This window comes from Centroberyx affinis, unplaced genomic scaffold (assembly GCF_046629955.1).
Source record: "Centroberyx affinis isolate AG114_WGS23_722 - 3 ecotype Tasmania unplaced genomic scaffold, CSIRO-AGI_Caff_v1 ptg002343l_1, whole genome shotgun sequence".
Classification (NCBI taxonomy): Eukaryota; Metazoa; Chordata; class Actinopteri; order Beryciformes; family Berycidae; genus Centroberyx; species Centroberyx affinis.
The window spans coordinates 306,215-318,159 of NW_027280607.1; the positions used below are offsets into that span (position 1 = coordinate 306,215).

The following is an 11,945-nucleotide window of genomic DNA, read 5'->3' on the forward strand; positions in this document are numbered from 1 at the left end:
TGCCTGTTGCCAAGTGTTCATACTCCCCTAGGTTACAATTTGCATATATGCATAAGTTCAAGTTCAAATTTGTTTATTTATTTATTTTTTTTAACAACTTTATTTACACTTTCACAATACAAAGTATATTCAGTTTGGATAAATTTGTTTATTTAAATAGTCCTTTCTCTGTGCATGTCTCAAAGGACTTTAGAGAGAATGAGCCTAACTAGATCTAACTGATCAACAATCAACCACAGAACAGAATAAGGTTTGGGTGGGTTACTTTATAATGTATTACATTACAGTTACTAGTCACCTCATCAAAATTGTAATCAGTAATGTAATTCAAGGGATTGTCCAAACTCAGTACTGTATTCTGATTACTTTCAAATTATTTTGGCAAATCTGAGGTATAAAAGTACAGGTACAGATAAGAAAAAAGTGAAAAATTCTGAAGTTCATGAAACTTATTTCATTAAATTGTCTTGCCACATTTTATAAAGACGTATAACACCTGCCACTATTTAAATGGCCTTCTGAGCTTCCCAGAAGAAATCCTCTAATTTAAGTGTCTGTAATCTGAATTTTTTTAGGCAACGTAATGGAATACAGTTACAATTTATTTGTATTTACAATACATAAAGCCATTACAAGTATTCCGTTACTACGCAACCCTGTAGAGTAGTATCCCACTCTAAGTGTGTGCATAACCAATGGATCTACCACTCTCTCTCTCCCACACACACATTTCTTTTTGCTTCCTTTAACCCATCCAGGTCAGAAATCAGAGAAGGTTTAATCTATCGTTGACCTACTGGTTTACACTGCAGCTTAGACTGCATTCGCTTACTGATACAGAATGGTCGACTCCCAGCTTGAGTGTCATACTCTACCCTTTGCACAAACACACACACACTACATAGTGGTGTCCCTCAGTTGTGCATCTGTGCAAAGTGGGATTGAATGGGCTGAAAGGGAATATCTCCTTTTATTTTAAATAATCCCCACAGGCTCTCAGGGTGTCAAATCCACATTAATCCACTGACGGAGACTATGCTGCTCACTATACAAGAGCCAGCAGATGTCTCCATCTAGTGTTGAAGAGAGACAGAGTCGTTCTTTACATCTTAATGACTGAACTGATTTGAAAGTATACTTGGCAGTGCAACAAAATCATAAAAAACGAGGAACAATGCCAAGAAACACAAAAATTAGTCAGCTGATTGCTTGACCAGATTTCTGGCTTTCAAAACTCACTTTATGGCCCATATTCTGAAAAAACTCTCCCGACCCACTGGAATAATTAAGGCACAAGAACAGTTGATGTAAGTAACATATTTAATATTTTTACATTAGATGTACATCAATAATAAAATAGCCTACAGACTTTAGATATTTTCTATCGATGGCAACATCAGGAGGTTTGCTGAAAAGAAAAAGAAGTGCATTAAAGATTAAACCCACGACAAAGGAGAAAATAAACTCTACACAAAGGTTAGGTGAGGAAACAATAGATGATGTCTTACCAGGAGAGCTCGGCCCTTGGTCTCAATGGGGAGTAGAAAGTTTCCAATTGCACAGATTACGCAGGCCACAGCAAAGGGAGACAGGGCCAGTATTACTGACTCTGACATCAACACCTACAACCACACACATTTACGTAAAAGACATCAATGGGGTGATTTAACTCGCACCATTTTGTGTCCCCAGTGAAACCAAACTGAATGCTTCCTAGGTGGGACACAAAACACAAAAAACACAAGAGTTGTGATATAGATGTTGAACAGAACCAATCGATGGGGCCATGAACATACCTGAGCTATGAAGGGCGCGATCATGCCTCCAATGCGACTGAAGGAGGTACAGAAGCCCATTCCTAGAGAACGTGCTACGGTGGGATACACCTTGGATGGAAAAAATACACAAATATACATACATCATACTGTCTATGTAATTATATACAAGTGACAATGTTGGCAAAAAATATCCAAATCTCCAATATAATCAGCAGCGTGTATACAAGTATAAGAAAGCAATGTTTGCGTACCTCAGCAGTATAAATATAGACCACATTAAAATTCATGGAGACCAGAGACCTGAGCAAGAAGAGCAGCACAGTGAAACCAAACCTAGAGGCAAACAAAGGGAAACAGAAAGCTGTCAAGACGCTGAAACAGAAATTGTAATAATAGAGGGTGAGTGAAGGACTGGGTGAGCGAGTGCATCTCATACATGGTGGTGCAGATGTTGACCAACATGAATAACAGGGCCGACAGGAGTTGCAGCACCGTCAAACTCATCTTCCGTCCGAGGACAGTCAACAGACCGATGTTTAGAGGGATGACTAGAGAGAGAGGAGGGAGGGAGGAGGGGGAAAATGAGAGGAATGTTAGATATGTGTTACAGGAATACACCAAGTTTTGAGGGAGCTTGTTCTGTTGGTCAACTTACCTGTTCAGTGATGAGAACATAAATCATCCATGTGTCCTTGGTAGATCAATGGCTCCAGTGCTTCATGCTAACACTTGCGCATACACCATATTGAGTGACAGTAGGCTCCATGCTAACACTTTAGCATACACTACATTGAGTGATAGCAGGCCATTAGCATTATCTCAAAAGTTGTGGCAGCTTTAAAGCTGATGGTAAATAATGTAATGATATGCCGCTAAGACTGGCAGGTCTGTGTTGACCTCCCAGGGACTACTCCCCCTGTTTGCATAAAGCTGTCAACACGTGATCACTGGCCAAACCACTTTGCGCTGGCTGACCCATTGTTTTCATAAGCCTATGTGTTATGTGGTTACACAAATCTGAACACAGATCCGCCCGCTCAGACCGCTCATCATGTGTTGACAGTTTAGGAAGTGACGGTGGTGGACAATGAGCAGTTTTGTCAACCCTCATGCACTGATTTGCATATGAATATATTAGCTAGACCAATCCTGCTCTCCCTGCGCTAGGGGCTACGCTGTGTATGTAAGTGCTGGGATCTCAGACCTCTTGGATTAGACAAGCAAGTAGAGCAAATGCTCATGCATTGGCATCACCTGCACCATTTGTTGCGAAATGGGAGTCAACATATTAACATTGTTCCCAGCAACTAGAATTGTTGCTAGTTGCTTTTTAGAAATAAAGTTGCCAGGGGGTCTGAAAAGTTGTTAAATCCAGAAAAAGTTGCCAAGTTAGCAACAGTGGCATTGGGAGACTGTGTACAACTAAAAATCATCATGCAGCAGATGAATATAGTTCCAAAAATAAACCTGGCTACATCAGCTACATTTAATGTTATTCGTTTTTAACATTTATGAATTTACAGGCCATACAATAAACAAAACAAAACAACTTTTCATTGCTAACAAGTTGTTAACAACATAGTGTATGCTAAAGTGTTAGCATGGCGCACTATTTTCTCATCACTTAACAGGTAAGGTAACTAACGGGACAATCTGCTTAAAACTTAGTGTATTCCTTTAAACAGTGAAAATCTGTCTCTTGCACACACACACACACACACACACACACACACACACACACACCCCACTCCCATCCTTCACTCACGTGCGACCTCGCCCAGGCAGCTGATGAGCAGGGTCTGGTAGTCGCTGAATCCGAAGGGGATGCAGTAGCACAGTCCGTCCTCATGGCGGTGCTTGACCTGGTGCTCCCCGTCAGCGTCCAACATGCACAGCAGGTTCTTCTCCAGCAGCTCTGAGCTGCTCAGCACGGAGCCGTAGTAGGAAAAGGACGCTACGAACCTAAGAGACACACGTATTAAATATTGGACTACAATATTGGTCAAAACCTAGTGCACAGAGTTGGGGAGAAACCTACATGGTCTTCATCTAGGACTGGACGATTAGAAAAATAGGAGGATGAAGGGGAAGGGAAGCCTTACCAAGTGTACCACAGCAGTAGAGACGTCCTCCTGAATGATGGACTAAGCAGGATACGCCAATTGCCCCTCTCACTCTAAAACACAGAAACCCACACACAACATGGACAGATCCATCACTACCGGACACATCCATCCATCACTGTCAGGTCTTCAAATTAACATCCAAAGTCAAGTCTCTTAGCCACAGATATTAACTTACCACCGCCGGTTCTAACAGTCGTCCAGGTGGTAGGGAAGCTTTGTTCATCCTGGCAATCTTTTGGAGAGTCTCCATAGCGCCCTTTATATTACCTGCAGACACGTTGTAACGGGCCGACTCTGGAATGAACTATAGACACGTGTAGAGAGAAGACGAAGCATGCATCAATTTCAAGACTTGCCCCGATGCTGAAGAGTCAAGCTAAGGCATGGGGTCAACAACGGGTTAGGTCAGTCCTGAACACGCCCCACCTTGAATAGAAAAATGAGGATGATGCTGGGAGCAACGGAAAGACGGATCATCCATCTCCAGCCCAGGGTGGGAACCACTGTCATTCCTAGGATGATGATCAGCATGGAGCCTAGCATCCAGAAGATCTATGGTGACAGCAGACACAAACACACACACAAAGGATCACAATTTGTGGCGGTGCCTGTTTTGGCAGTGTTGATGATGATGGAGATGGCAATGGTGAGGATGATGACAGTAAGCTTTAAGGATGTTCCGACTACCAACTATTAATAATGTCAATCATTTTAAATGTAGTCAGAAAATAAAGTCATAGTTACTTTGGTTACTGTCAAATTCACATAGACAAGACATTGGAAATGCACTAAAACTTTGTTTATCCAAACCAAAATCACCTGTGTGCCAAATGGGCATTTAAAAAACAGTGATATGATATGATCATGTATTATTACTGGATCCTTCTTTTTTTGCAACTAAAAGCATCTAACTCCCTATTTGGCTGTATTTCACAATGTGCGCGCATGCACTATTCAAATTTTTAAGGTGCTTTGAATTTCCAGAACTTTTAATATGCTAGCTGTGTGTGGGGCGCCCTGGTGGCTCACCGAGTAGGGCGCGTACCATTTGGCTTAGGCCTTCCCGCAGCGACCCGGGTTCGAATCCGACCCGTGGTCCTTTGCTGCATGTCCTCCCCTCGCTCTCTCTCCCATACCTTCCTGTCTCTCTCTCAAATAAAGCATAAAATGCCAAAAATAAATCTTTAAAAAAAAAATATGCTGTGTTCAGAACAAAACTGAAACAAGATACACTGAAACAGTGAACATATTGTCCCGCACCAATGACGCAGTCGCACTGCAAGTCAATCAATAACAATTAAGCAACAATACCCCCCCCCCCCCCCTTTAATAGAACATGAGTATGTGTACAGTATATGCCTGTAGTATATGTAGTATAGGTGTACCTCAGTCAACTTAGGCTATGTCTGGTGTTGATGGGTAGTAAAATCCTTCAGGAAAAATTCCAAATGGTAGAATATCCAGCATGACCTACATTTACAGTCCCAGAGGCAATTTTTTTGAACAAGGATAGCTGGACATGTGCACCACATTCCCTGTCAAACAAACTTAGCTTCTCTTAGGTTGATCAGTATAAATGTGTTATTCAGAAATGAGAAGGCAAGATACATCATTCCCCCCCAAGAACTCAGTAGTGAGATGCATCATTCCCTGAAATCCCATCAAAATCAAACCAGTGTTGTCTGAAACATCTCACACGATGGATGGACAACTAAACAGACAATGTAGCACTGCCCTTGGGCAGTGCTACATTGGTGCCAATTACTATAGTCTTGTAAATGACACTCAGAACTCAGTAGTGAGATGCATCATTCCCCGAAGTTTCATCAAAATTGGACCAATGGTGTCTGAAATATCGCGCCTGAAGGTGGAAGGGATCGAGACCAATTCACAGTCCCAGAGTTTCCTTGTTGTATAAATGCAAAACTGTTTCTTTTTACTGAAGTACTGAAGCATTACGTTCCCCAAAGAACACGTGACAACACAGTTTCCATCTTCAAGGGATCGTTTCAACCCGCTGCCCAGAAAAACATGACATGTTTCAACCGGCAACAACTCTTCCTCACCCTGATGCAAAGAGTCAACACGCTACACATGACTCCTAGATCGGGAGAGAGTTACACAGATCCTGACAGGTATATAGACAGTCTATGCAGATAATGATAGCCCTAAAAACATTATGGTCCTTTTGAGTTCTGAGCACCGTTTTAACCAATTTGTGTCTGATGTGTTTACATGTGTCTGAAGTCTCCAGTACCACAGAATCATCCTCTTAATCCTGCGGACAAACAGAGCATGTGGATTTTGGAGGAGGAGTGTTATACATGGGGCTCCAACAAAAGCCTCTGAAACAGCGTGGGACACTTAAACTCTCCACTGAAATCCAGACTAATGACATTGTTTTAGGTAGGCCTTAAGGCAGAATGACCCACCCCACTGATTTAAGGTATAACAGTGATCCTGACAGGTTTGGATGAACACCAGAAATAATGGTGTCACTTTGTACACCCTGGAGACTTACGGAGGCCAGAGGCAGAAGGAAAGCTCTGTACTTCGCCGGGATGAATTCTGTCTTCAAGACAAACCTGAAGTGGGGAAGAGGTGTCGTAAAATCAGGACGCTATATTTCTGGAAAAGAGGATTTCTGTGTGTGTGTGTGTGTGTGTGTGTGTGTCCTCACCCCTGGGAGACCCCGGCCACACCGCAGCCCACCATGCTGCGTAGGAAGATGAACCAGCCGTAGGAGGGAGCAAAGGAGGTGAGGAGGGAAAAGTAGGCACTCCAAACGAAACCGCAAAATACCACCTGCACAGCACACACAAAATCAGAAAATCAGTGATCACATAGACATGAAACAACATCAAAATTGGGGAACATCTCCAGTACCACCAACCTTCCAGCGTCCATATCTGTCTGCGATGTATCCACTCAGGACTCCACACACCATGAAGCCCAGGAACACCATCTTGAGTGAAATGAAGCAAGGGGGTGTTAGGCCAATTTACACTACAGCAATAAGCTCCTATTGGTCTGAATGCAATGATTAGTTGTATAACTCACCGTGGAGACCAGAGCAACCTGCCAGTCATCCAGACGCCACTCGCAGCGGATCTCAGGAGACACCACTGCCAACAGCATGATCTCCATTGCCTCTACTATCTAAGCACACACACACAAACACACATTTATATATAGATAGAAAGTGGCAGAGAAGAGCATTTTTTATGGTTTTGATAAAGTTAGAAAAACCCCACACACTCACATTGGCACTGCCCATGATAATGAACAGCAGGATGTGGAAGCGTCCGAAGCCAATGGTCTCCACTGCTTCCTCCACTGTGTAGGTCTGCTCTGCTGGATCACAACACAATGCAACATCACACATTTTCATCCATCAAACGGCATTTTGAGAGCATCTTGTTTCCCTAATTTGATGCGTTTCTGGTGCTTTTCCCATTACTTTTTCAGGTAAAAGTAATGGGAATTTGATATAAAACACAAGAAAGTGAAATTATCATACATCTTTTGGTGTTTATTGTTAAATAGCTGTATATTACGATATGGACAATTAGCTAACAAGGTGAAAAAGTCATTTTTCCTTTGTGACTTTAAAGCTGCACGACGCAACTTTGCACGTCAGCCGCTCCAAATAGCAGCGAGGGGTAATTGTTGGGAAAAAAATTAACTTGAAAACCCAGAAATCATGTAAGATGACGTTATTCTATCTATTCTGAGGCATCTCAATTAGCGGGGATGGGACGCTTTTCTCTATTACAGCCCCACTTTGTAATTGAAGCAGGTGTATTTTCACATAATTTTTACATCACATTTTTAATCTCTTCATAATGATCTAGAAAGATGTTAAAATACTCGTGTTGGGAGAATAAATGCCAGTCAGGGTGTAAGATGAGCGGTGTTGTCAGGTAGAAAGTAGTGAGTGGGACTCACCATTGTTGTTCTTGAAGTCTGGAGGCGGCCGGTGTTGAGGGTTCTCCTGCAGCTCCACCTCCTGAAGATGGATGGCGTTGACCAGCTGAGCCTTCATAGACTCACCCATGCTGCAACAAACCATTTTACACATGTATTCCAGCTGGAAGTAGAGCTACATAAGTGAGTGAGAAGCCTAAAATGAACATATACAGGGATGTAGTGAAGGGTTAGGGTTAACCCACCTAAACTTACCCAAATTCTTAGTATTAAACTGATGCAAGTTATATGGAAATATGCTCTTTTAAGGCAAAAAGGCATAAATAAATGCTTTTCTGAAAATGTAACTAATACCTTTTCAAACAGCCAATAATTAGAATCTAATTGTATATTAAACAATATGTATAATACAACACAGAAAAATGAAAGATTGGAAAAATTTAGAAAAGGAATATAGTGGCTCGTTGAAAAGTATACAATCCTTTAACATTTACATTAGCCCATATTCATGTGTAAAATATTTGCAAACGTTAAATTTGCCTTGCCTTTGGCCTTGATTGATGGGGCCATTGCATCAATAATTTTTGTCCCGTTTCTGCTCACCTCTCCTCTTTCGCTTATCCACTCCCCTCCTTTCCTCTCCTCGTTTCCTCCAACCTTACTTCCTGGTAGGAAACGAGTCGCAGCCTGGTGAGGAAAGGAGCAGTAGAGATGGGATATTACTGGAAAGTCCATAAAATCCTGCAGTAGGCTACATAAAGCAGGATTAATTTTATATTTTTGCGGTTTGTGCTGTGCTCTGATTTGAGAGACGCAACACTCCATTTAAAAATAAGTCATTATAATGTTTCATTGCTTGTCGGCAAACGTACATACCTGGAAGGACATGACTTAAGACGTTTAACAAATCGTTAGGAACTACTCTTCAATTCGGCATATATCAAATACACCCAGCAGCAAGAAAATGTGAACTTTTCTAATTGGGTTTTTCGCCTGTAATTTACACTATCACCCACCAACACAGAAGCGGAGCAGTGTGAACCAATTCTAAAAATTAGATTCTATTGAAATAAAGTGCTGCTGGATGGATCATCTACATGCCGAATTTACCCCAATACCACAACGATTCGTTAAAGCTCTTAAGTCATGTTCTACCATGTTTGCACTTCGGCCTATTAGCAAGGCAACATTAAACTGTCGGATTTTTTAATAGAGTTTGGCACAAAGTTTTCTCCAATTTAAGAGAGAAAGGCACGCGACGGGGCTACCGGGGAGCAAACAGCCTAGGCTATGTCTACTAGTGCAGCCGAAGGCTAATGTGGAATATCAATCATAAACTACGTTTCAACTGAGACGAAATTGTTAAACAGCATTATGGTTTATGTTGACAGTAACTTCCCCTTGCAGCTGAAGGACATTCAACAGGCTATTTAAATTTGAATTCGCAACGAGGTTGTCGGGATTTAGTAGTGAGCCTACTTACACAATTGTTTGTTTTTCAGTCTGAAACTCGTAATCTTCTCTCCTTTCATGCTGTTGCGGATGTAAAATGTGCACTTATCACCGGCGGCATCTTCAGCATAAGGTGTTATTGTTGACCTGCACCAGGTGTATCAGGAAGTGTCGTCGTCATTTCCCCAAAGGTAATGGGGGGGGGGGGGGGGCGGGGGGGACAGAGGGAGATGGCATTGTTTTACGTTGGGAGGGGTTGGGTGGCTGTCTAAGGAACACAAGTATTAAGACCTATCAGGTTAGTGTGTGTGTGTGTGTGTGTGTGTGTGTGTGTGTGTGTATGTGTGGCTGAGGTGGGGTGGTGTGTGTGGGTGTGTGTGTGGAGGGGGGGGGGGTGGGGGTTGTTTACAAGTATCGGTGTAACATTGTCCCACAGGTAAAGGAGGTAGGGAAGGTGGGCTACATATTAAAGGTCTATTTTCATATAGCCTATATATATATATTTTACTTAGTTTTCATGTCAGTAGTAGTATTTAGAAGTAGCAGTAATAGCAGTAATATCAGTAGGCTATAAAGATAACGGGATGTGTTGTCAGTGGTACATTATCATATGATTTAAGGTACATCACCACAGAATTTGGTTGTCCTGTGACAAGCACAGATAGGAATACCACAACAGCAGTATCCAAGTAGGCTGCCACAGGGCAAGTTTTGTACTGGTATGTACTTTCACACCAAAAAAAAAAAAATCCAGAAAATCCAGTGACACAGGTTGAATTTGAACACATCTCTTTAATGGTTGTCAAACACATCTTTCAGACTTGAAACACCACAGGGATGCAGCTCACCGGAGGGAGGGAGGAGGAGAGAGAGAGAGGAGAGAGAGAGAGAGAGAGAGAGAGAGAGAGAGAGAGAGAGAGAGAGAGAGAGGAGAGAGAGAGAGAGAGAGAGAGAGAGAGAGAGAGAAGAGAGAGAGAGAGAGGGAGAGAGAGGGAGGGAGAGGGAGAGGGAGAGGGAGAGGGAGGAGAGGGAGAGGAGAGAGAGGAGAGAGAGAGAAGGGAAAATATTGGAACACATAGTCGGATTGGGGGTTAGTTGCGAACACGCCTGGGTGGCTGCTCTTGAACGTGCCTCTAGACGAGCCCTGCTGGCAGTGGGCCCGGGCTCGTGAACGGACGCTGAAACAACACGCCCTCTGAGAGGAACAACAGGAATGTGATGGTATTTTCTGAGAGAGAGCGACACCCGACCCCGGCTCCGGGGGTCAGAGGGCAGAGGGCCGACGCCACCGGCCTCCTGGTGGATAAGGCCTATACTCACTGAGGATCACAGATCTAGAAAACACAGAACTTTGAAACGCAGCTCTAGAAAACACAGATATCTAGGAAACATTCAGGAGATGCTGAAGACTGCAGTGCAGCAGCTCGAAATCCAGAGTTCGATGTGAGAGTCGACCTTCTCTTTGGAATCAGGTTTACCGACATCCGCAGGGTGTTTTTTCCTTTATAATGGCAGCGCACGTGTGTGTGTGTGTGTGTCTCTGTGTGTGTGTGTGTGTGTCTGCATCTAACATGTAACCCCTAGTATGTCCAGGGTGTGTGAGAGTGTGACTGAAGAGGTGCAGACGCATCCCAGTCGTTGAAATAGCACCATAGGATCCTGTAGGCGTGGTCTAGTCCTACAGCTTGACTGACAGGTGCTAGGTCCAATCAGAAAGTCACTTGCTCCAGTCGGTGAAGAGTTCTGGTTCGCTATTGGTCCGTGGAAGGGATGTGTTGGCACCTTTGCCGGACGGATCTTTTGTCCATTCAAACAGAGCAATCACAAATAAAATATTTGCTATATAATGTTTCCTATACAACACATATCCACTTTCATTTATTATATTATAATACCCATTTTTCATTTAGATTCAAAAATATCATTTGGAAATGCAAAACAAAGGAAACCATGAAGCCTCGTATGGTGCATCTTTTTCTACCGTTTATCACAATGGACTGTGCTTGGATGGAACAATGGTCGGATGGCACTGTGACATGATCACTCTTTGCTCACTCTTCACTCGATGTGGAACAACTCTTCACTTGTTAAACTTGATTTAAACATCTTTTAGCAGCATGCCTGAAGACAACATTAACGGGCACATCACTAGTAGCTAAAAGCCTCAAACTTAGTCGAAACATGCCGGAGAAAGAGCAAAGAGCAGGGACAGGCGAACCTTCTCTCGTCCCCGCGGACCCCCCCCCGACGTTACTACTGACCCACTCCATTAAAACACTACAGAGAAAACAGCCAAACAGCAGAGATGGGAACCAGCCATGCAGCCGTACAACCAGCAGATGGAGACAAAGAGCACTTAATTATCACCAAAACCTCGCAAATACAGCCCGGCAGCCCCGAATAGCCTCACACCCTTGCCTCCTTTTGTTCAAGGCCAACATTAGACATAACTATTTCTTCTTTTTTTTTTACCTTTTATATAATTCAAGAAAAAGGGGAGAGAGGGGGAAAAGGAGGCAAAGGGGATGCATTATTCAGTGGCATACGGACACAGCAGCATACACTTATTACAGAACCTCTCGCCTACGATTGCCATGCTTTTCACTCTATCATATCAGGTTATTTCAGTCTGATTATTCGTAATCTATCTTATGTTATTATC

General features: G+C 42.9%; 1 protein-coding gene across 4 annotated transcripts; it reads right to left on the minus strand.

The window, feature by feature from the left end:
* Positions 1 to 1,304: 1,304 nt before the first annotated feature.
* On the minus strand, positions 1,305 to 9,460 carry svopl (SVOP-like). 4 transcript variants are annotated; one of them, XM_071533251.1, is made up of 17 exons: positions 9,315 to 9,459; positions 8,435 to 8,518; positions 7,853 to 7,962; positions 7,167 to 7,255; positions 6,965 to 7,063; positions 6,798 to 6,869; positions 6,585 to 6,709; positions 6,426 to 6,489; positions 4,331 to 4,456; positions 4,080 to 4,208; positions 3,881 to 3,954; positions 3,544 to 3,740; positions 2,215 to 2,326; positions 2,030 to 2,111; positions 1,797 to 1,886; positions 1,509 to 1,622; positions 1,305 to 1,408 (listed from the first exon to the last, which is right to left on the minus strand). In XM_071533251.1, the coding sequence occupies exons 3-17, from the start codon at positions 7,959 to 7,961 to the stop codon at positions 1,397 to 1,399; spliced, it is 1,494 nt and encodes a 497-aa protein (XP_071389352.1). In that variant the 5' UTR covers position 7,962; positions 8,435 to 8,518; positions 9,315 to 9,459; the 3' UTR covers positions 1,305 to 1,396. The 4 variants fall into 4 exon arrangements, with proteins under 4 accessions (XP_071389352.1, XP_071389350.1, XP_071389353.1 ...); XM_071533249.1 differs by having other exon boundaries at positions 7,167 to 7,258; XM_071533252.1 differs by lacking the exon at positions 8,435 to 8,518 and having other exon boundaries at positions 9,315 to 9,460.
* Between the last annotated feature and the right edge of the window lie 2,485 nt (positions 9,461 to 11,945).

Excerpts from the sequence above, each read along its gene's own strand:
- svopl (XM_071533250.1), bottom strand. The coding sequence starts at position 7,961 with ATGGGTGAGTCTATGAAGGCTCAGCTGGTCAACGCCATCCATCTTCAG. Across the intron at positions 7,259-7,852 it reads AGACTTCAAGAACAACAATG|CAGAGCAGACCTACACAGTG; the intron begins GTGAGTCCCACT and ends GTTGTGATCCAG. Across the intron at positions 6,710-6,797 it reads ACAGATATGGACGCTGGAAG|GTGGTATTTTGCGGTTTCGT; the intron begins GTTGGTGGTACT and ends TGTGCTGTGCAG.